This window comes from Macaca fascicularis, chromosome 12, assembly GCF_037993035.2.
Source record: "Macaca fascicularis isolate 582-1 chromosome 12, T2T-MFA8v1.1".
NCBI classification, from domain to species: domain Eukaryota; kingdom Metazoa; phylum Chordata; class Mammalia; order Primates; family Cercopithecidae; genus Macaca; species Macaca fascicularis.
Genome location: NC_088386.1, coordinates 136,889,266 through 136,910,294, shown reverse-complemented (window position 1 = coordinate 136,910,294; position 21,029 = coordinate 136,889,266). Strand labels below are relative to the sequence as shown.

The 21,029-nt window shown below is 59.4% G+C and overlaps 1 protein-coding gene and 1 long non-coding RNA gene across 4 annotated transcripts in view; one reads left to right on the top strand and one right to left on the bottom strand.

The window, feature by feature from the left end:
• Positions 1-21,029, bottom strand: part of CROCC2 (ciliary rootlet coiled-coil, rootletin family member 2) — an 81,456-nt gene that overhangs the window by 9,842 nt on the left and 50,585 nt on the right. For 2 of the 3 annotated variants that reach the window (XM_045368135.3, XM_045368133.3), the window contains 8 exons: positions 18,654-18,797; positions 13,860-14,077; positions 13,020-13,179; positions 12,173-12,310; positions 11,698-12,055; positions 11,281-11,465; positions 10,229-10,349; positions 9,415-9,548 (listed from right to left, as the gene is read on the bottom strand). In XM_045368135.3, the coding sequence (XP_045224070.2) occupies positions 9,415-9,548; positions 10,229-10,349; positions 11,281-11,465; positions 11,698-12,055; positions 12,173-12,310; positions 13,020-13,179; positions 13,860-14,077; positions 18,654-18,797 (1,458 nt within the window). Of the gene's footprint in view, positions 1-9,414; positions 9,549-10,228; positions 10,350-11,280; positions 11,466-11,697; positions 12,311-13,019; positions 13,180-13,859; positions 14,078-18,653; positions 18,798-21,029 lie in introns of all 3 variants that reach the window. The other variant, XM_045368132.3, reaches the window with a different exon arrangement.
• Positions 18,687-20,677, top strand: LOC123568005 (uncharacterized). Its single transcript, XR_010580193.2, has 3 exons — positions 18,687-18,858; positions 18,966-19,015; positions 20,422-20,677. It is a non-coding gene; the product is annotated as an uncharacterized lncRNA (long non-coding RNA).

Below are 21,029 nucleotides of genomic sequence, written 5' to 3'. Positions count from 1 at the left end.
TGGCAAAACAAACCTTGAAAACGTGGATTCGGTCTGAGAGTTTAAGTAGCTGCAGAAAAGAACCCCAGCCCTTCTCCCCCAGAGCTGAGTGCTCAGGGATGAGCCTGGGCTCCAGGGGCTCCTACCCTGGAGCCCGAGCAGGGCAGAGCCTGGGCTTGGAGCCAGCATGTGGGGCTCCAGTGTCAGTTTCCCCATCTGGGGCGCAGGTATGAGGCAGCCTCACAGGGGTCTCGTTGGGACCAAAAGAAGGCTGGGGCAGGGTGTGATGGTTCATGCCTGTAATCCCAGCACTTTGGGAGGCCGAGATGGGCAGATTATCTGAGGTCAGGAGTTCGAGACCAGCCTGGACAACACGATGAAGTCCCCCCGTTCCTACTAAAAATACAAAAAATTAGCCGGGCATAGTGGCGGGCGCCTGTAATCTCAGCTACTTGGGAGGCTGAGGCAGGAGAATCACTTGAACCTGGGAGGCAGAGGTTGCAGTGAATCAAGACCACGGCACTGTACTCCAGCCTGGGCAACAAGAGTGAAACTCTGTCTCAAAAAAAAAAAGAAAAAAAAAAAAAAGGCTGGGAGGATGCTGTGGACTCTGAGATGCCCCCAGGGAAGCTGTTACAAATGAAGGGCTTGCATGGAAGGGTGGGAAATATCTGAACATGAGCAGAAGGGACAAAGGCCTCGTTAAGCATCCTGCTGGCTGCACAGAGGACAGGGCAGGCCACAAACACTTGCCAAATCCATCCTTTGGGCTCTTGGAATTGGGGTCCTCAGTCTGATACCTATTTATCCACTGGGCGACGATGGGCCAATTCGGTTGCCCACTGGCAGGTATCCCCTGGGCTCCCTGCACTGGCCAGTTGCCCCATCCTGCCCTCAGGCCAGTCACGGGACAGAGTTAGCTCTGGACAGTCCTCAGATACAAGGGTGTCAGAGCCCTTCACTCCACACAGTGGGACTCTGGGGCCAGACAGAGGGCAGGGTCTGATGCTAGTTCATGGTGGCAGGGCCTCCTCTGGACTGTGGCCTGCCCTGCTGCCTCTGTATCTATTCTGCCAGCCTCTCCTGCTTTGACCGTACTAGCATTATAGCCTGTTGTACTATTCACTTTCAAAATTTTCTTGGAAAATCTCAAACATCTATTCTTTCCTGTAAACTTTGCAATCAGCTTGTCCAGTATTCTCTAAACACATCACAAACAAATAGACAAAACCAAACCAAAAAAGCGAATTACCAACAAACAACTGACAAAGCAGGAGCATAAACACAGATCCACCCAGAAGCTGATCAAAAGAAAACCATCATCCCTGCCCAAGCCACAGCCTCTCCAGGAAGATGACATAAGCAACCAAAAGTGGCACAAACACGCACTCACGCTTTCAAATAACCCTCGAATTCAAGAAGAAATAAAAATGGAAACATCTAGAAAACTAGTAAAAAGGAAAAGAACTCACATCAAAATCTGATGGGACACATACCAAACCACAATTAGGGAAAATAGGATCACATTAAATGCTCTTACTATTGAAAGACAAAGCCCAAACATAAACAAATTACTTATTCCTTTCAAGAAATCAGAAAAATTACAACAAAAAGAGAGTGTTGGCTGGATGTGGTGGCTCATGCCTGTAATCCCAGCACTTGGGAGGCCGAGGTGGGTGGATCACTTGAATGCAGGAGTTCGAGACCAGCCTAGGCAATATGGTTTAATACCATCTCTACAAACAAACAAACAAAAATACAAAAGTTAGCCAGGTATAGTGGCATATGCCTGTAGTTCCAGCTACTCAAGAGGCTGAGGTAGGAAGATCGCTTGAGCCCAGGAGGTAGAGGCTGCAGTGAGCCGAAGTCATGCCACTGCACTCTAGCCTGGGTGACAGAGCGAGACCCTCAAAACATTTTTTAAAGAAGTAAACTAAAAATAAAAATAGAGTGTTCATAGAACAAAAGCTGAAATCGATAAACTAGACAAAAATAAAAGAAGAGATAAATTGATTCTTTGAAAAGAGGAATAAAACATGAACTGCTGGCAAAATCAGACTAAGGGAAAGAAACAAATCTCCAATACGAAGGACAGAAACAGCTATAACTCCACATGTAAATAAGGCACAACTATGCATATAAGGCAGGTGTAACTGCTGACAAGACCATGTATATAACGAAGGTGATGCTGAGCAGATGTATGTGCAGGTCTTTGGCAATGTACTGAACGTGTAAGATGAGTTACGCTCCCATAGTGCAAAACTGACCCCAGAAGAAATGGAAAACTAAAACAGACCCTTGACAGAAAAGAGATTGGAAAGGGAATTCAGTTGTATTCTTCACAATGACAGGAGCTGCGGAATATGTACAGGGAAGTTCAACGAACCTTTCAAGAAAAGTTAGAGTGTTCCAGGTGATGGAAAAAATGGAAAGCCCACCAATTCATTTTATAAAATAAAAAAATTTTCTTAACACAAATCTGAAAAATATGTCACCATAAAGGAATTACAGATGCAAAAATTCTTGACAAAACACTGAGAGAAATCAAGTCCGACTGTGGCTCAGTGTCCACCTTGTGGGCCCTGCCGGCCCTAAGCTGCTCTGCTAGCTTTGGGCATGTGTGAACCCTGGAAACTTTTAGAACCTGTGACTGATGCTGAGTTGAGCCCCCACAGGCTGGTGAACTCCAGGGCTGGCACTGGGGATGTGGGGAGCTGGGGGGGTGGGTGTGGCACGTGGGCACAACAGGAGAAGGAGGCCTGGGCAAGAGTCCAAGGACGCCATGAGCTTCCCTGAGCCACGGAGGCTGTGACCAGGCGTCAGTCCAAGGGTGGCATGGGGGGCCTTTCTGAGCCCACATGAGGCTGTGGGTGATGCTGGGTGAGTGCCAGGCCTCCCGCCTGCTCGGAGACCTGACCAGCTACTTGGGCACTGCTGCTGCATTCTGCGCGTGTCCTGACGCCACGGGCTGGTCCTGCACGGCTGTTCTATCAAATTCCCAGGGTAGCCTTGGAAACGGGGAGGGATTTGCTCTCAAACAAGAATCTTACTGTTTGCATAGCACAGCCTACCATTTAATTAGAAAAATATGTTTTTAATTAACTTTCTCTTGACAAACACATTGGCTTATGTGAAACAGGGGAAAAACCAGTCCATGAAAGTGAAAGAAGTTGTGTCAAATGCAGAGCTGGCTCTAGACTGTGCTGGGAGCTTGGCAGAGCCAGGAGAGGTGCCAGGCCTGCCCTACTGGACCCTAGCACCCCCCGGGCTCAGCAAGGGGCACGGGGCAGCAGGGAGCACGGCTGTGTGTTCCCAGCCCCCTGGCTGGCTAGAAAATTTCAACCCTGAACTCTCTGCCTGGGTTTGCTGTGTGTCACAAGTGTGGGCCTCTAGTGACTTAGGTGTGCCTGAATCCCGAAACCCACCACAATGACCAATAGATTACAAAAAGTTGGGAAAAACTTTCCTCAGGGCTGGAGACCAGGGACTCGGAGGACTCCCGAGGGCAGATGAAACCAACCTGCCTAAAAATAGGTGAAACAGTGATTGCCAGAATTATAAGAAAACATTGACACAATAATGATAGATTTAGCACATTTCACTAAAAAAGTTGAGCAAATTCTAGACCAAGCAGAAAAATGCATACAGACAAAGGTCTGATCAACGTCAGAGGTGTCCTCTGCACTTTGGCTCAGAGACCCAAAGTGGGACCCCCGTACCCCCATACCCTGGCTCAGAAGGGGGAGGACTGGAGGGAGCTGCAGGGGTGTTGGGGAGGCAACTCTATCCCACTAGGACCTCAGGAAAGAGGGTTGCTGTGGCTGGGGGACCCAGGGAGCCCTCCATCCTTGCGAGGCAAGCAGCTGGGGAGGTGGAGGACCCCACCAAGACTGTGCACCACCAAGACTGTGCACCAGAGAGCGCCCCCCCACCCCGCCCACTTCGGGAACAGAACGGCTCTGGGAGGGGCCTGAACTCCACTACTGGCTCCCTACACTCCCCAGTGGCTCCCTGTGGCTGCGGGATCTTGGAACCCTTCTCTCTGCCTTCCCTTTGAGCCTGAAATATTAGGATGGGGACACATAAAGTCCCTGATGGGCTCCTCTCCACTCCCAACTTCAAACAAGGCTAGAACTCCTTTCTTTAAAGACACGCAAAGGAAAAAAAAATCATAAAACTAGTGTCTACTGGGGTTTGAGAAAATAAAGTGGATCTGAGGAATCAGATCTGAGAGTCTCTAATAAAACAGAGAAGTGAGCTACTGACACGCATCAGAAGATGGTAACTGGCGTTCTCAAGGTGAGGACAGGGCAGGGGTCTCGAGGTGGACAATCCAAAATGAAAACTCAGGCCGAAGGAGGCCGCTGTGGGGGCAGGAGCAGCAGATGAGATGCGGCAGATCCTGAGATTAGCTGAGTAGGAGGAGTAAGACCTGAAATTCTCCTGGGACCTTGGGGAAAACCGAGATGAGAAGGAGAAATTCAAGACTGAAGCCAGGAGGACAGGTCCAGGGGGTCAGTATTGGGAGGCTGAGAATTCAGGACAAAAGAACAGAGAAGAGGGAGAAGGAGAAGAGATGGTTTTTGTTGTTGTTGTTGTTTGTTTGTTTTGTTTTTGCAGTGGAAGGAACCTCTGTAAACAGAAGGTAGATTTGATTCTGCAAGTAGGGAGGGCTTGCCAGGGTAGGTAAAAATAATGAAAGGGGCCGACATGCCCACATTTTGGTGACATTTTTTAATTTCAAAGACATGGAGGCCTCTGGCTGCCACTCTGGAAAGAGTACTGATAAGAAAAACACAAAGAACCCAGGGAATCCGCACATTTCTTGAACCCATGTGAACTCAAGGTCAGAGGCAAACAAGGAGTTCAGAATCAAATGAAAACCAGGCCCCTCCAGGAGAGATGCCATGAGCGGCCCCAGTCATCATACCAGAGGCACAGAGTTCACCAAAGCTGGTAACACGTTGCTTGGACCCATGTGGCAGGCAGAGCCCTCAGAGGGCCCCGTGAGCTCTGGCCCCGACGTTATCCTGTGATTACATTGGATTCAGGCCAGGGGACTTTGTGGATGCAAATAGTTGACTCTGAGTTAAGCAAAGGGTGACCACCCAGGTGGGCCTCACCCACTCATGCAGGCCCTCGGGTGTCGGCAGAAGGGAGCTGGGAGGTGTGAGGTACGTGGAGACGGGCAGCGTGGGGTGCAGGCGCTGCTGCCACACTGTGAGGCAGCCGAGGAAGCCCTGGGCTAGGAGTGGGGAGCCCTTGGTTGACCGCCCAGAAACGAGGCTCAGCCTGACAACGCAAGGAGCTGGACTCACCACGCCGGGATGAGCCAGGATGCCCCCAGAAGCACCTGGATGAGCCCAGAGGAGGACTCTTCCCTGGCGCCTTGGGTGGCCCAGCCCACCCCATGACTGTGAGACCCAGAGGGGAGATGCCAGTCACACCATGCGAGGCTTCTCACCCATGGGACTGGGGGCTCAAAAGTGGGGTTAAGTCATCAGTAATTTGTTGCAAAAAGTAGTGCACCAGGTGTGGGCTGCTGTGGGTAGACAGCCCCGGGGTCCGCAGACACCAAGAGAAGTTCAGCCTACAGGCAGGAGAGCCCAGAGTCCCCCTGGGGGACAGGTTTGGAAAAGGGGAGTGTCCAGAGCAGGAAGTTCTAAGGAACAAAAGTCTTAGCTCCTAGGGCACAGGTGGAAGCAGTGCAGTTGGGGAGGTAAGGGACAAGACCCACAGTCCCCGGCGGGGGCAGGGTGCTGTCCTGGGCCAGCCATAAGAGGCCCTGGATGCAATGCTAAGGGAAAAGAGGATGAATAAGTCATCCCTCCCATGCAAGACAAGACAGGCAGGAAAGACACATGGAAAGGAGAAAGTGTCCTATCAGCAGCCTAAGGAAAAACAGCATGGGTTACCACAAAACTTCTGCGTGGGACAAATTCCCCCAGAAGAGGCAGAGACACTAAGGTGGGATTGAAACCAAAGCCAGGCCGATGAAATGAAGGCTGAAAACACAAACACCAAAAAAGCAGAGGCCAAGAGGAAGACAAACAGCAGTCACAGGACGTGCAGGCCACTCAGGAAAAGTTAACCGAGAAACTTCGAATTCGAAGAGTCAAGAAATCTAGAAGTCAAACACCCTTGGAAATAGGGTATTTTTATTTCTCCTTGGAAATAAAAGGAGACACTGACAAAAAGAATTGCAGTGGGAAAATTCAACACATCATCCTTAGCTTTGACAAATTCAGGAACTGGATCAAATGTGGCCTATTTGAATAATGCATTTGTAAAGGTTGACTTCAAGGTCTCTTTCAGAACCGGGCGCGGTGGCTCACGCCTGTGATCCCAGCACTTTGGGAGGCGCGGTGGCTCACGCCTGTGATCCCAGCACTTTGGGAGGCGCGGTGGCTCACGCCTGTGATCCCAGCACTTTGGGAGGCGCGGTGGCTCACGCCTGTGATCCCAGCACTTTGGGAGGCGCGGTGGCTCACGCCTGTGATCCCAGCACTTTGGGAGGCGCGGTGGCTCACGCCTGTGATCCCAGCACTTTGGGAGGCGCGGTGGCTCACGCCTGTGATCCCAGCACTTTGGGAGGCGCGGTGGCTCACGCCTGTGATCCCAGCACTTTGGGAGGCGCGGTGGCTCACGCCTGTGATCCCAGCACTTTGGGAGGCGCGGTGGCTCACGCCTGTGATCCCAGCACTTTGGGAGGCGCGGTGGCTCACGCCTGTGATCCCAGCACTTTGGGAGGCGCGGTGGCTCACGCCTGTGATCCCAGCACTTTGGGAGGCGCGGTGGCTCACGCCTGTGATCCCAGCACTTTGGGAGGCGCGGTGGCTCACGCCTGTGATCCCAGCACTTTGGGAGGCGCGGTGGCTCACGCCTGTGATCCCAGCACTTTGGGAGGCGCGGTGGCTCACGCCTGTGATCCCAGCACTTTGGGAGGCGCGGTGGCTCACGCCTGTGATCCCAGCACTTTGGGAGGCGCGGTGGCTCACGCCTGTGATCCCAGCACTTTGGGAGGCGCGGTGGCTCACGCCTGTGATCCCAGCACTTTGGGAGGCGCGGTGGCTCACGCCTGTGATCCCAGCACTTTGGGAGGCGCGGTGGCTCACGCCTGTCATCCCAGCACTTTGGGAGGCGCGGTGGCTCACGCCTGTGATCCCAGCACTTTGGGAGGCGCGGTGGCTCACGCCTGTGATCCCAGCACTTTGGGAGGCGCGGTGGCTCACGCCTGTGATCCCAGCACTTTGGGAGGCGCGGTGGCTCACGCCTGTGATCCCAGCACTTTGGGAGGCGCGGTGGCTCACGCCTGTGATCCCAGCACTTTGGGAGGCGCGGTGGCTCACGCCTGTCATCCCAGCACTTTGGGAGGCGCGGTGGCTCACGCCTGTGATCCCAGCACTTTGGGAGGCGCGGTGGCTCACGCCTGTGATCCCAGCACTTTGGGAGGCGCGGTGGCTCACGCCTGTCATCCCAGCACTTTGGGAGGCGCGGTGGCTCACGCCTGTGATCCCAGCACTTTGGGAGGCGCGGTGGCTCACGCCTGTGATCCCAGCACTTTGGGAGGCGCGGTGGCTCACGCCTGTGATCCCAGCACTTTGGGAGGCGCGGTGGCTCACGCCTGTGATCCCAGCACTTTGGGAGGCGCGGTGGCTCACGCCTGTGATCCCAGCACTTTGGGAGGCGCGGTGGCTCACGCCTGTGATCCCAGCACTTTGGGAGGCCAAGGTGGGCAGACCATTTAAGGTCAGGAGCTCAAGACCAGCCTGGCCAACATGGTGTGAAACCTGTCTCTACTAAAAATACAAAACATTAGGTGTGATGGCAGGTGCCTGTAATCCCAGCCACTTGGGAAGCTGAGGCAGGAGAATCGCTTGAACCTGGGAGGCGAAGGTTGCAGTGAGCCAAGATGGTGCCACTGCACTCCAGCCTAGGTGACAGAACGAGACTCCATCTCCAAAAATAAAAAAAAAATAGAAGGCCTGTTTCAAAATGTGTAACCTGTGAACAGAGAATGTTATTTCTGAACGCACATGGGAGGCATACATGTGACTATACATATAAAATGAAAGGCTGAGCTTGGCCCAGCTCAGCCCGCTCCAGGTCCCCCGACTTCTTAGGTCCCCCCATCTCCTGGGCATCTCACAAGTCCTGACCCCATCCCTGGCCAGGCCGTCTGGGTCTTTCCACAGACGTCTCTAGTCTTACTGCCCCAGCAGCTTCTCACCAGAGGAGTCTTTCCAAAACAGAAATGTCCAAGCTCCTGGCTAACGAGGAACCTGCCCTCCCTGCAGCCTGGTCTCTGCTCTCTGCCCCTCCTCTCTCCCCTGCAGGAGCCACCTCCTCAGAGGCTCCGGGCCTTTGGGGGACTCAGGGCCTGCCTGCTAGTCGGAGTGCTAACAGCCCTCTGGGGGCCTCTGAGGGCCACCAGGCTCCTAGGCTGAGCCCCGCGTGGACCACGGGTGGCTTCTGCAGTTGACCTCGGGGTCGAGGCCTGGCCGGCTGCCCTTGGGGCCCTTCTGCCAACCTGCAAGGCTGTCCCTCCTGATAGCTCACCCAGGCCTCCCTCATTGGAGGGACACTTGGAGAGCAGTGGCTCCCCAGTCTCTCTGCACTGTGCTGGCTCCCTCTTTCCAGAATGGGTTGGGGGACGCCTGGGGGCAGTTGCCCTGGGGAACCTCAGCCAGACACGCTGTTCCCTGGCCGCTGGGGCCTGCAAGGGAGCGCTCTGGAGCGGAACAGCTGTCCCCTGGCCCAGTCCTGACAAGAGAATCTCAGGACACCCCAGGGGATGTTTGGACCTGTGGGGCTGGGCTGGGCCTGGGGCTCCCCACCAGCACTGAGAACCAAGACCTGGGCCAGGCCTCCATCCACTCCGGCCTGGCTGTTCCATTTCCAGGCCTAGGCTCCTCACCTGAAAACCTCAGACCCAGCGGCCACCTCCCCAGCACAAAGCCTGGCGTGTAGGGATATTGACTTCAGCCCTTCCTGAGTGACACAGAATGAAAAGTGGTCTTGGAGCAGGACATGCGACCCTATAAAGAGCCCCAAGGTTGGGCCAGGGCCACCCCTATGCCTGCCAGTGTGGCCTCAGCAAGAAGGAAGGGCCTGGACTTGGGGCACTGCGCTCCCAGGGCCAAGTCCTCAGTTTTCCCAATCTGTAAAACAAGGGCTAGAACCACTTTAAAGACAGCTCTGCTAAGGGCAGCTCCAGTCCTGATGACCCCAAAGCCGCCTGCCACAACCCAGCTGCACCTCTGCCCCAGGGCCCCACTGGGCTGGCCCACTGGCTCCAGCCCTGAACACCCAAAGAAGCCCTTGCAGACCCTCTCTCCCACCTCCCGACCCTGTGGAATTCCCTGCAGGGTGTGAGGGTGACCAAGAGGCCTTGATTTGTGCCCCACCTGGGACCCACCCTGCCGCCTGCCCCACCTGCAGCCGCCGCTTCTCCTGGCCTGCTGCACGCACGCTCGCCAGGTGCTCCGCCTCCAGCCTGCGGAGCGCCTCCTTCTGCAGGGCACGCGCTGCCCAGGCGCTGCTCAGAGCACCCTCCACCCGGCGCCGGCCTGTGGGGCAAGCAGCGTGGCTCGAGGGGCTCCCACACTTCTCCCAGGTCACAGGCAGGCAATGCGAGGCTCCGTGGACTTGAGTGACTGGCTCCCACGTGGGGTGTGGTTCCATCCTCACAGCTCAAGGGTCCTGAGGCGGTCCCAGGGTCCCGGCTTCCTGTGTCTGGACTCTGGACCTCCTCCCCACCCATCCTTCCCTCCTGCCTCTTTCCTTTAATTGAGGGGGCAATAAGCAGAGAAACTTGTGCGTGTGAGGCAGTGGGGGGCAGAAGGAAGGGGCCTCTCTGAGGGGGTGACAAGGGGCAGGGCCTGTCCGGGGAGAGCCTCATGACTGTCTGGGGGAGAGGGTGCCAGGCAGAGGGCACAGCCTGGGCAAAGGCCCCCGGTGGGAACTGCAGGAGGCCAGGGTGGGGCAGGGGTACAGAGGATGCTGGGGGCCAGATCGGGAGGGCCCTGAGGGGCCTGTGGACGTCACTCCTCTGTTCTGGGGAAGTCACTGCTGAGAACTCCGATGCCAAGCACTGGCCCAGCCTCGCCAGGCCTGGTGGTTTGGGTGTTGTCCCCAGGCTCCCTTCCCACTCAGGAGCTGAAAGCTTAGAGCTGGCAGCAGTGGGGACATGGTGGTGCCACCCTCACAGCCACTCCCAGGGTGGGCGGGGCAGGGCAAGGGCGGTCACCTTCTTCCGCCTCAGCCAGGGCTTTCTGTAGCTGCCCCACACGGCTCTGGGCCCGGGCACACCTGCACTCCGCCTCGCTCAGCCGGCTGCTCAGGGTGGCCATCTGGACACGGGAGTCGTCCTGGGCAGAAGGACTGAGGTCAGTGGGGGCAGCCCAGCGGGCGGGTGGAGGGCCGAGGTATCTGCTAGAGGGTCGGGGCCAGCTGGGGCCGTTCACAGTCTAGCCTGTGGGTGTGCAGGGCAGGGCAGTGGGTGGGGCGGGTCGTGGGCTCAGGGAAGGGGTGGCGAAGGTGGTCACACGGGGAAGCTGAGCTGACCTGCAGGCCTGGGGAGGTGGAGGTGCCCACTGGGGCGGGGCCTGAAGGGTCCAGGTTTCAAGCACAGGTGTGCTGTGGGAAAGCTGGCAGGTGGTGGCCCACAGCCTGTGGTCAGGGGGACCGGCAGGGGCTGCCCTGGCAGGACTTGGGGCTGAGTGCAGACAGGACCCTGCCCCCTGGGGCTGGCAGCGGTGGGAAGGTGGGCCTGAAGGGAACGAGTGTGCACGGAGGACCCCGGCCAGGGCTAAGGGCCTGCCTCTGTTTTTCCCACAGTCCTGCCCACTGGAGTCCCCTGCCCACTGTCAGCCAGCGAGTTGGGAGGGGGCCGCTCACAGGTGGTTCTGTGGGAGCCCTGAAGCCAGGAGCAGCCCCTGGGGAGCTTGGCCCCACCGGAGGGGAGCACTGGGGGGAGCTGGCTCTGTCCTGCACTTGCCCTGGCAGCTCTTCAGGGGTGGCATGAGCTGCAGAATGCCCTGCCCTGGGCCCTGGTGGGTGTCACAGCAGGGCCTGGCTCCAGGGGCTTTTCAGCCTGGTCTGAGGAAGGGGGCAGCCCCCAGCCACCCGAGGCACTTGGGTTTGGGGGCCGTGGTGGTACTGGTGTTTAGCACAACAAACAGGATAGCCTGGACACTGACCCTGAGACCCAAGGATGTGCGGATGGGTGGACAGCAGGTATTCTTCCCAGAGACCCCCAGGGGGTGCCGCCGTGGGTGGGAGGACCCCAGCCCCCATTACCCGCTCCCGCTGGGCTTCCCGGAGCTTCTGCACAAAGTCCCGCAGGACGTCCTGCACAGTGGCTACATCCACAAGCTCTGAGCTGCGGCCTCCAGGTGTGGGCGAGGGCCATCGGAGGGGCGAGTGGGGCCTAGCTGGGGGGCTGGCACCCTGGTGCCCAGGGAGAGCCTGGGAGCCGTCGGAGCCTGTGGGAGGTGACAGCGGAGGGGTTGTGGGCAGGAACACAGTGACAGATACTCGCCCTTCCCCCTTCCTCTCTGCTGCCCCAGCCATGGGAGCTTGGGGAGCCAGTCGCAGGCTCCTACAATTGCCTGTCCAAGTCCCTCACTGTGCGAGTCTCGAGGCCTGAAAGAGAGGTGCCCAGGCCAGGGACTGAGCTGGGACAGGGGCCCGCCTGTCTCCACTGAGGACTCTGACCTTTGGTGGGGGAACCAGGCTGCTCCGGGGAGACCCACGGGCTCTGTCTCCAGAGCCCCAGGCCACGGCGGAGTGTGGAGCACAGCCGGCCCAGCTGGGCCTCTGCGTCCCGCCTCGCACCCTCAGCCTGGGCCAGCTCCTGCTCCAGGCTGTGGATTCGGTGACAGGCCTGGTCCAGGCGAGCCTGGAGAGCATCAGCCACACCGCTGGCTTCCTGCAGCTTCCTGGTGACACGATGCAGCTCTGCTCGGAGGGTCTGCTCAGCCCCCCGGCTCTCCTGGAGGTGCTCCTGGAGCTGCTGTCCATGGGCCTCCCCTGCGGCCTCCACCTCTGCCAACTTCCTCTGCAACCCCAGGACCTGTAGGAGGGATGTTGGGGTGCGCCCGTGGGAGACAGTGAGGAAGTGGGGTGGGCCTCCTCCCTCTGCTCCCCGACACCCAGGTCCTTCCCTTCTGAGCACAGGCAGCCCTCCCACCTCCTTCCGGGCACCCTCTCGCTTGGCCTCCGCCTTGGCTGCCTGCTTCCGCAGCTCCAGCACCTCCTGCGAGCATTGCACCTGCAGCTCATGGGCCTCTCCGCTCCTCCTCTGGTTCTCAGCCTTTAGCGTCCTCACCTGGGAGCGTGGGGCCGCATGGACAGGGTCACCGGTCTCTGTGCTGGAAGCCAGGCAGCCTCCCTGCCTCCTGCCTCCGCTCACACGTCCCTTGAGGGTAGCTGGCCACAGTCAGGGAGTCGGGCTGAGGTGTTCCCAAAGGGCCTTGCCCTGGGAGTTGTCACCCTCAGCCACTCCGCAGACACCTACCTGGGACCTCCTTGGAGGACCTGGGACAAGGAGGAGGCTTAGGTGGGGCAGGGTGGGCACTGATTAGGGAGTGTGGGCAGTGTCTGGGGTGCACTGGCGCCAACTGCCCCGAGGCTGCCATTATGGGAGGGAGCTAGGCCTCGGGGAAGCCAGCACCCTGCCCTGCAGAGGCCAGGCCTCCCCTCCAGCCTGCCTGAGTTCCCGAGCGCCTCCGGAAGGTGTTACATGTAGGACACTTCCGTGTGCTGCTGTGCGTGGCTCCCTTCCTCCTCGCTAGAGCATTCCTGGTTTTGCCCTCTCCAGTCTTGTCATCTGCGCCCCATGGGCACAGACCCAACCAGGGACCCTGTGAGCCTGAGCAGGGCATGGCCCAAAGTCTGGGGACAGAGCGGTTCAAAGGCGGCAGCAAGGCCAGGTCTGGGGGCTCCTGCACTGCAGCCAGAGGGTGCCCTGGGAGGAGCTGGGACCCACCAGGCGGGAGGGTGCCTGGTTGGATGTTGACCCTTCCCTGCCACCCTACCTGTCTGTGGAGCTCCTGGAGCTCCTGACGGGCGTCCCCCCGCTCCTGCTCCAGCTCCCGCAGGCGGGCCCGCAGTGCACTGGCCTCCTGCTGCAACGCCGCCCGGGCCTCCTCCAGGATGAGCAGCTTCTGCTCCTTCTCCTCCTTAGACCGCTTAAAACTGACGAGGGTGCCACAGGCTGGGGTCCCCGCACCTCCTGGGGGGGCCAGCACAGCTGCCCAGCAGGTCTCTGTCTCCCCTAGTGATACACTGTCCCCAGTCTTCCCTCCACAGTGTCTTCAAATTCAGCCTCTGCAGGGCTCCCTGTCACCTTTCAGACATATGTCCACCCAGGTCCCAGTGCCCGGCCACATGGCCCCTGTCCACTATCCACTCTTCAGCGCCTCCTCACCTCATCCCTCCCTGTCTCCCCCTCTCCCTCACACTCAGTATCCAGCCCAGCCTGTCACCTCTGCCACCTGCTGTGAGGGTTGTGCCGTCCCGCCCAGCTGCCCCACAGGGGCCTTTCTGGAGACCCAGCCAGGCCCTTGGCCTCCCTCTGCTCCCCAGCTCTGCACCACCTCCTGGAGGCCACCTGTGACCTATCTTGCCTGTTGGATGGGAACTCCCTGTGGGCAGGGACAGGTGTGTCTGTGTCCTCAGACATCCCTCGCACTGGCCAGCATTGCTGACCTCTTGGACTGGGCAGTGGGAGGCCTGCTTGGCATGTCTACCCCACCATCAGTGGAGCCCAAATCAGCAGGACGCCCCTGCCTAACCCCCTCGCCCCATCCTCCCTACGGCCTGGGTGGGCAGCAGGCTGCAGGGCACCCCCAGCTGCTCCTGGGTGGCCGCCATACCTGGCCTTCTCCCGCTCCGCCCTGCAGATGGTGGCTCGCAGCTCACTGTTGAAAAGCAACAGTACGTCCTTCTCGCGGGCCTCGTCGCTCAGTGCCTGGCGGGCCTCCTGGGCCTCCCTGCGCAGCCCCTCCCGGCTCTCCTCGATGCTCTGCAGCTCCTGGCGCAGTGCGGCCAGTCCCTCCTGGGCCATGGTCAGCTGTGCCCGCAGCCTTTCAGCCTGGGGAGGAGCATATAGCTCTAGAGGCCAGCTGGGGACTACTGCTCCAGGGATAGCCACAGGGGCTGTGGCCTCTGACGCTGGTGTGGCAGGCACAGGTGCCCTGCCCAACTTGGTCCCCATGCGCTTTGCTCACCCCATGAAGCCACCAATCCCTGCTGCTGAGACTGAAGCGCAGCTTCCACCAGCTGGGGCAGGGCCAGCCCAAGAGCCCAGAGAACCCCACCTTGACCCCCCGGGCCCGGGCCCACCCTGTGGCCTCCCTGGACCCCCGGGACGCTGACCACTGGTAAGCAAAGCCTACCTGGGATGTGGCTCAGCACACGTGTCCTCACTGTCACCGCCCAGGGCCCTTCCCACCTCCCGCCCCCCACATCTAGTCCTCTCCTTAGGTGACAGTGTGGTGCCCAGGCCGCTGCCTGTCCTAGTGTGGGCAGCAGCCTCGGCAGGCAGGCTGGGCACTGACCCCGCCACAGTGACCCCGCCACAGTGATCCCGCCACAGTGACCCCGCCACAGTGACCCCGCCACAGTGACCCCGACACAGTGACCCTGACACAGTGGGGCTCACGCACTCCCTCGGCCCTCCTTCCCCCGTTGACATGGGAGGCAGTGGGAGGAGGGTCCCTGGCGATGGGGGGGCAGTGGGAGGAGGGTGTTGGTTCCCCACTCTGGATACCAGGCATCTCACGGTGCCCAGGAGAACCCAGGGGTGGGGTCTGGAGGACAGTGGCAGCCTGGCAGGAAGGCCCTCCCCGGCACCTACGCTCTGGGGTGGGGACTTGCTGGGGTTTGGCCCTGGCGCCCAGTCTCCTGCCTCCCAGGTCTGAGCTCTGGGCCTGGCCAGAAACCCTGGAGAGGGCTCCCTTCCGGCTCTCGTGTGTCCCAGAGGAGGAGACGGAGGGAGCCAGGGGGCGTGCCCAGAGGTGGAAGCCACAAAGACTCCGCGACGGCAAGGCGCTGGCTGGCCGAAAGCAAGCCCCTCTTTCTGGCTGTTTTCACGGGATATTGTCCAGGCCCCCGGCCGGCCTGGCTCCCGAGGCTGCCGCTGTTATTGTTGTTCTGTTTTTGGGAAGGGCCGGAGCCTCCCCTCCGCTCCCTCCACCCCCACACGTGGGAGCCGTGACCGTGCGGAGCATTTTCCGCCGAGCTCAGCAGAAACCCGCCCAGAAGGTCAAGGACCCGCACAAGGGCCCATGCATCATAAAAGAAACTGTTTTCATTTCCCAGGGCAGAGGAGATGAAAACAAGCAAAACAAATGCAGGAGGAGGGCCGCCCCCACCCCACCCCCACCCCACCCGCTCCCTCTGCCTCATGAGAACAGCCATCCCTTTTACAGGAATTTTACAGCCAAATCACTTAATGTGATTATAATAATTATTTCATTGCTAGAAATTGTATAAACAGCCTCTTTTAAAAATCTCCTGCAGGGAGGCAGCTCCAGAGCTCTGCAGGGGAGGAGGGCTGTGGAGGGACAGCAAGGGAGGGTGAGTGTGTGTGTGTGTGTGAGAGTGTGCGTGTGTGAGTGTGCATGTGTGTGCGTGTGTGATGTGTGCATGTGTGAGTGTGCGTGTGTGAGTGTGCATGTGTGTGAGTGTGCATGTGTGAGTGCATGTGTGATGAGTGTGTGAGTGTGCGTGTGTGAGTGTGTATGTGTGTGAGTCTGTGTGTGAGAGTCTGTGTGTGTGTGTGAGTGTGTGATGAGTGTGTGTGTGAGTGTGCGTGTGTGCACGTGTGCGTGTGTGTGCGTGTGTGTGCATGTGTGAGTGTGCGTGTGTATGAGTGTGCGTGTGAGTGTGCATGTGTGAGTGTGCATGTGTGTGAGTGTGCGTGTGTGAGTGTGCGTGTGTGAGTGCATGTGTGATGAGTGTGTGTATGTGCATGTGTGTGTCTCTGTGTGTGATGAGTGTGTATGTGTGTGCATGTGTGTGATGAGTGTGTGTTTATGTGTGTGTGTGCATGTGTGTGTGATGAGTGTATGTGTGTGTGCATGTGTGTGAGTGTGTGTGTGATGTGTGTGAGTGTATGTGTTTGCATGTGTGTGTGAGTGTGGGTGATGAGTGTGTGAGTGTGTGTGTGTGAGCTGGTGCAGGTGTCCACTCTGTCCGTGGTGTGCTTATGTGTGTGCATGCATGTGTGTGCATGTCTGTATGCCTGTGCGTGCACTGTGTGTGAGTGCATGTGTGTGTGATGAGTGTGTGTGTGTGTGAGTGTGTGTGTTTGTGCTAGGTATGTGCATATGAGTGCACACATGCGTGTGTGTACTTCCACGTTTCTGTGCATGCCTTGTGCACTGTGTGGTGTCCGTATGTGATTCCAGCATGAATTGTGTGAGTGTGAGTGCGTGGGGCATGTGTGCATTCAGCATGCGTGCACCACTCTGAGTGTTGAGTGTACACAGGCGTGTGTGGTCTCACTGTGTGGATGATGTGTATGCATGTGTGCACACACGTGTGGACCTCAGGCAGGGTCTGAAAGCCTGGAAGTTCCTCCAGTTTAAAGGTTGTGAAAAATGTTACGGTTTTCATGGTGACCCTGGGCCAGCCTGGCGCCTGGACGGGCTCTGCTTGCTTTTCTCTGTGATGGTTCCTCTTGTCCCCCTCAGCCGTCCTCACCTTTTGGCCCCCACTCCCTTTCTGGGCACCCTGCTCTGTTCTGGGAGCCCCCACTCCCTTCCAGGGGCTGCTCCTTTGAGAGCCTGACCTTCCCATGAGGCCTGCACTCCCTTCCTTGAGGCCAGCAGAACCAATGCACCCCCACCCCCGCCACACCTCTCCCTCCCCCTCCCCCTGCTGCCCCTAGTTTTGAAATCTCCTTTTGCTTCCCCGTGTGGTCGCTGACCGGGCCTGACTTTGAAATCTGTTGAAAGGAGACCTTTCTCCTTGGGGCCAGTGTAAACAGCCGGTCATGTTAAATCATGTTCTCTTCCTCTCTCAGCCTGCCTCTCGGGTGTGCTTGGGGAGGGCTGAGCCCCTCTCCTCACTCTCCCCTGCCTGGCGGCCCGGCCTCTGGGGCGTGGTGTGCGCCAGCACCAGGTCAGCTGTGCAGTCCCCAGCCTTGGCAAGCAGCCCAGGGAGTGTGCAAGGCCGCCCCGTCCCCATGGGCCCCGCTGGGGCTCCAGCTGACCCTCCCCTCTTCCAGCCCAGATCCGTGTGCCCTCCTGCCCTTGCCACACACAGGCATCCCCATATCCTGCCAACCCCCCTCAGAAACGCCTCTCCAATCTGCCTGCCTGCTGAGCCCAGGCCAGCCTAGCCCTGGCCACTCTTGCCCCCTGCCCAAGACTGTCCCCCACCCCACGTCACCATCACGTGGCTCCTGGGGGCCTCCGTGTCAACCTTGGGCCCTTGGCCAGGTCCAGGCCCACCCCGAAATCTCCACTAACCCACTTCTTTTCTTGCCCGCTGCCCTAAATCCAGCCTTCCCCCACCCTAGTGTCCAGACCAATGAAGTCCATGCCTCCCGCTGTGTGGACAGAGCCCAGCTTGTCAAGGGCCTCCCCACGCCTCAGTGGATGGTGCGATTGGTCTCCTGGCTAAGGGTCCGAATTCTCCTTTGCCCCCGGTCATGCCTGTCTCTCGGAAAGGCTTTGGGAGGTGACAGCTGCCCCAGTGCCTCCAGAATCAGGCCCTTCCTGACTCCACTTTCTTTTTTTTTTTTTTTTTTTTTTGAGACGGAGTCTCGCTATGTCGCCCAGGGTGGAGTGCAGTGGCCGGATCTCAGCTCACTGCAAGCTCCGCCTCCCGGGTTTTTACGCCATTCTCCTGCCTCAGCCTCCCGAGTAGCCGGGACTACAGGCGCCCACCACCTCGCCCGGTTAGTTTTTTGTATTTTTTAGTAGAGACGGGGTTTCACCGTGTTAGCCAGGATGGTCTCGAACTCCTGACCTCATGATCCGCCCGTCTCGGCCTCCCAAAGTGCTGGGATTACAGGCTTGAGCCACCGCGCCCGGCCTCCACTTTCTTAACTGTGTGTGGAACAAGGGGGCTGTCCGGACTCCCGGAGCCTTTGGCTGCGTGGCTCTGGCCACCCTTTCACATGCTGGCCTTCCCAGCAGCAGGTGTGCCCCACCAGTGCCCTGGGAGCTGGCAGGTGTGCTGTGCACCTTCCCAGGACAAGCAGGAGCCGCATCGGGACCCACGGCAGCTTGCAGAGAGCTCCCCTCCCGCTCAGCTGGCACCCTGACTCAGCCAAGTTCACCTGACTCAGCCAAGTTCACCTGACTCAGCCAAGCCCACTTGCACCCCAAAGTCAAACTCACCCCTTCAGGAGGCTTAGAAATGATGCCTTCTTTTCCTTGAAAACCGGTGTCAGCTTCCCTTAGCCAATGGCCTGGGCCAGGCGCCGTTTCATCTGCTCTGAGAGCCCAGGCTTGGCTTACTGCCCGGTATGAGGGCCCCTAGCCCCACAGCCCCTGTTGCTGTTTGCCTCTTCCTAGTCCCGGAGACGACTCCGCCCTCCTCCGTGGTACAGCCTCTCTTTCCTCCTGGCACCCCCACTCTCTCCTCTCTCAGTACCTGCCCTGCTTTCTTCTCTCCTCTGACATCCCCAGAAGCCCCCCAGCCCCACCCCTCACCTCTCTCTCCACATCGCCCCGCTCGGCCGATAGGTCCCGGAGGCTGTCGCATAGGGCCGTGGTCTCCCTCTGATGGGCCGTGATGGCATCCTCAAACTGGGCCTGGAGGGCCTTCAGCTCCTCGGTTGTGGAGCTGATGGTGGCCTGCGGGGAGAAGGGAGCCCACAGTGGCACCAGGGAGCCGGGCCCAGCAGTGGAGGGTGAGGTAAGGCCAGGACCCTGGAGCAGGACGTGTTGCAGTGGCTGGGGAGGGGGAGCTGGGCCCTGCTGATCACGCACGCCCCGGGTAACCGGTGTTTCCTAAACTATCAGACAGGCTGCTGGGATGAGGAGACGTCCACGGTCCCTTCCAGCTGTGATGTGTAAGTGTCCATGGACACAGCAGGAGGCAGCCGCTCAGCTCAGCCTGCGCCCTGGGGCAGGGCCCATCCCTGCAGGGACCACCACACACCGGGCAGCTCTACCCTCCATTTGGGACTGAGCTCAGCTGGAGTTGGCTCCCTGTCGCCTACACCACCCGAGGTGTCCTCTCGGGCCTTGGGGCAGTGTGGCCAGTAGGGATCCTTGGGCCAGGAGGCCCCAGGCTCAGCCCATGGCCCCTTGTTGATGGACGAATGCCGCCTTCTTCACCCCAAGCCCCAGGCCCCTTGGGACACCACCCTGCTTCCTCTCAAGGCCCTCCCCTCTGCACCCCTGCCCAGGTTAGGGCGGCAGGGCAGACGCGGCTCAGGGGGGTCTCAGCTTTCTGGGCCTCAGTGTCCCCAACATGAAGAGTCAGAGCCCTGCCCTGCTCAGGTTCCACACCCCTGGGCTCGGGGCACCGGACCAAGCCTCCAGGCAGCAGCAGGCGGCTGGCAGGGGGTGGCTGGTGGGGGACGGCTCCCTCCAGAGCTGGCTCAGTGTTCCCGGGGGCACAGGTGCCCGCATGGCTGCCCCTGTGCCAGATCTTGGGAGCCCCTCCTGTCCACCTGGATTCTGCTAGGGCGGGGGCTCCTGCAGCCTGTGACCCATGACCCCTGCTCCTGGGAAAGGAGCCGAGGTGCTGCCTCCTGTCTCTCTGTGGTCTCTCCGGACTGACAAGGGCCATTTTGGGTGACCAGGCCATGGCTCTGTGCCTCAGCATGCCCCAGCGCTGCCCTGGCTGCAGGATACCCCTGTGAGGGCCTCAGGGACAGGGCAGCGGCCGGGAGCCCGGCGGCAGTGGTGACTCAGCCTGGGGGCACACGCTCTCCTGTCATCTGGAGCCTGGTGCTCCTTGGCAGCATTCCTCTCCTCCCGCTGCTCTCAACAGTTTTAATTTCCATTTTCTGAGCCGAGGTGGCAAAGGAACCCTTAATGAGCTCCCCAGGGAGGCCGGCTGGCTGGCAGGCCTGGTCCCGAGTCCCGGGGAGACTCAGGGCCAGCTCCAGAGAAGGCTCCAGAAGCCAGCACTGGCTCCAGACGAGGCCTCTCTGTGAGCCACAGGCGTCAGCTCCCAGGGCCCCAGGAGGGCTTTCCTGGGTCCCTGCCCACGGGTGGAGCCGAGGGAGCTGCTGGCCAGTGGTCGGGAGGAGGGAGGGGCACGGTCACAGGCCCGATGCCAAGCTTGGTCCTCCTGGGCCCCGTGGAACGCTCTAGGCCTCAGGGGCAGGAACAGAGCAGGGCAGGGCTCCCCTGGGCTGCCAGGCGCTCCTCTGGGCAGCCCTGCTTGAAGGGACTAGGAATCCGGGTCGTGGCGTCGGGCAGGAGGGGGCGAAGTGACACCCCAGTAGCCGCCTCCTCATTGCAGTGCCCTCTCCTGCTGTGCAGCACCCTGGGGATGGGGCACACGCCCTCCATCCTGGCTCCGAGTCACCGAGCGTCCCCCAAGGCCCTGCTGCCTGGACACCCCGGCCCCCCACCAGGCGGCCTGCGTATGCCTCTGTGCAGTCAGTGAGAAGTGCCCCTGTTCAGAATGGGCACAGAAGGGGCCTGCCTCCCGCACCTGGCACCATGGCCTGTGTTCTGTTCACTGCACACTGAGCCATACATTCAACGCCAGTCAGGCGGGTGTCCAACCCTGCCTCCTTGCCAGGGACAGGGGGGAAAAGGTTTGCCCAAATTTAAAATGAGCCAAGAAGTATGGGAATGAACGGCCTCGTCACTGAACATGCTGGGAGCTGGGACAGAGGCAGGAGGCAGGTGTGGGCCCAGCTGACGGGGTGTGTGCGGCCAGAGAGGGCAGAGAGCGGGTCAGAGCTGGGGTCGGCAGTCAGCCTCGCCCTCAATCCTACCTGTTCCTGGAAAGGAGAGGAGCTGCGTCCGGTGCCTTGAGCCCATTCCCTCCCTGCCCAGGGCACCCTGGCACTTGTGTCTGTTCAGGGCCAGCCCCTGCCACCCAGGACAGCAGCCCTGACC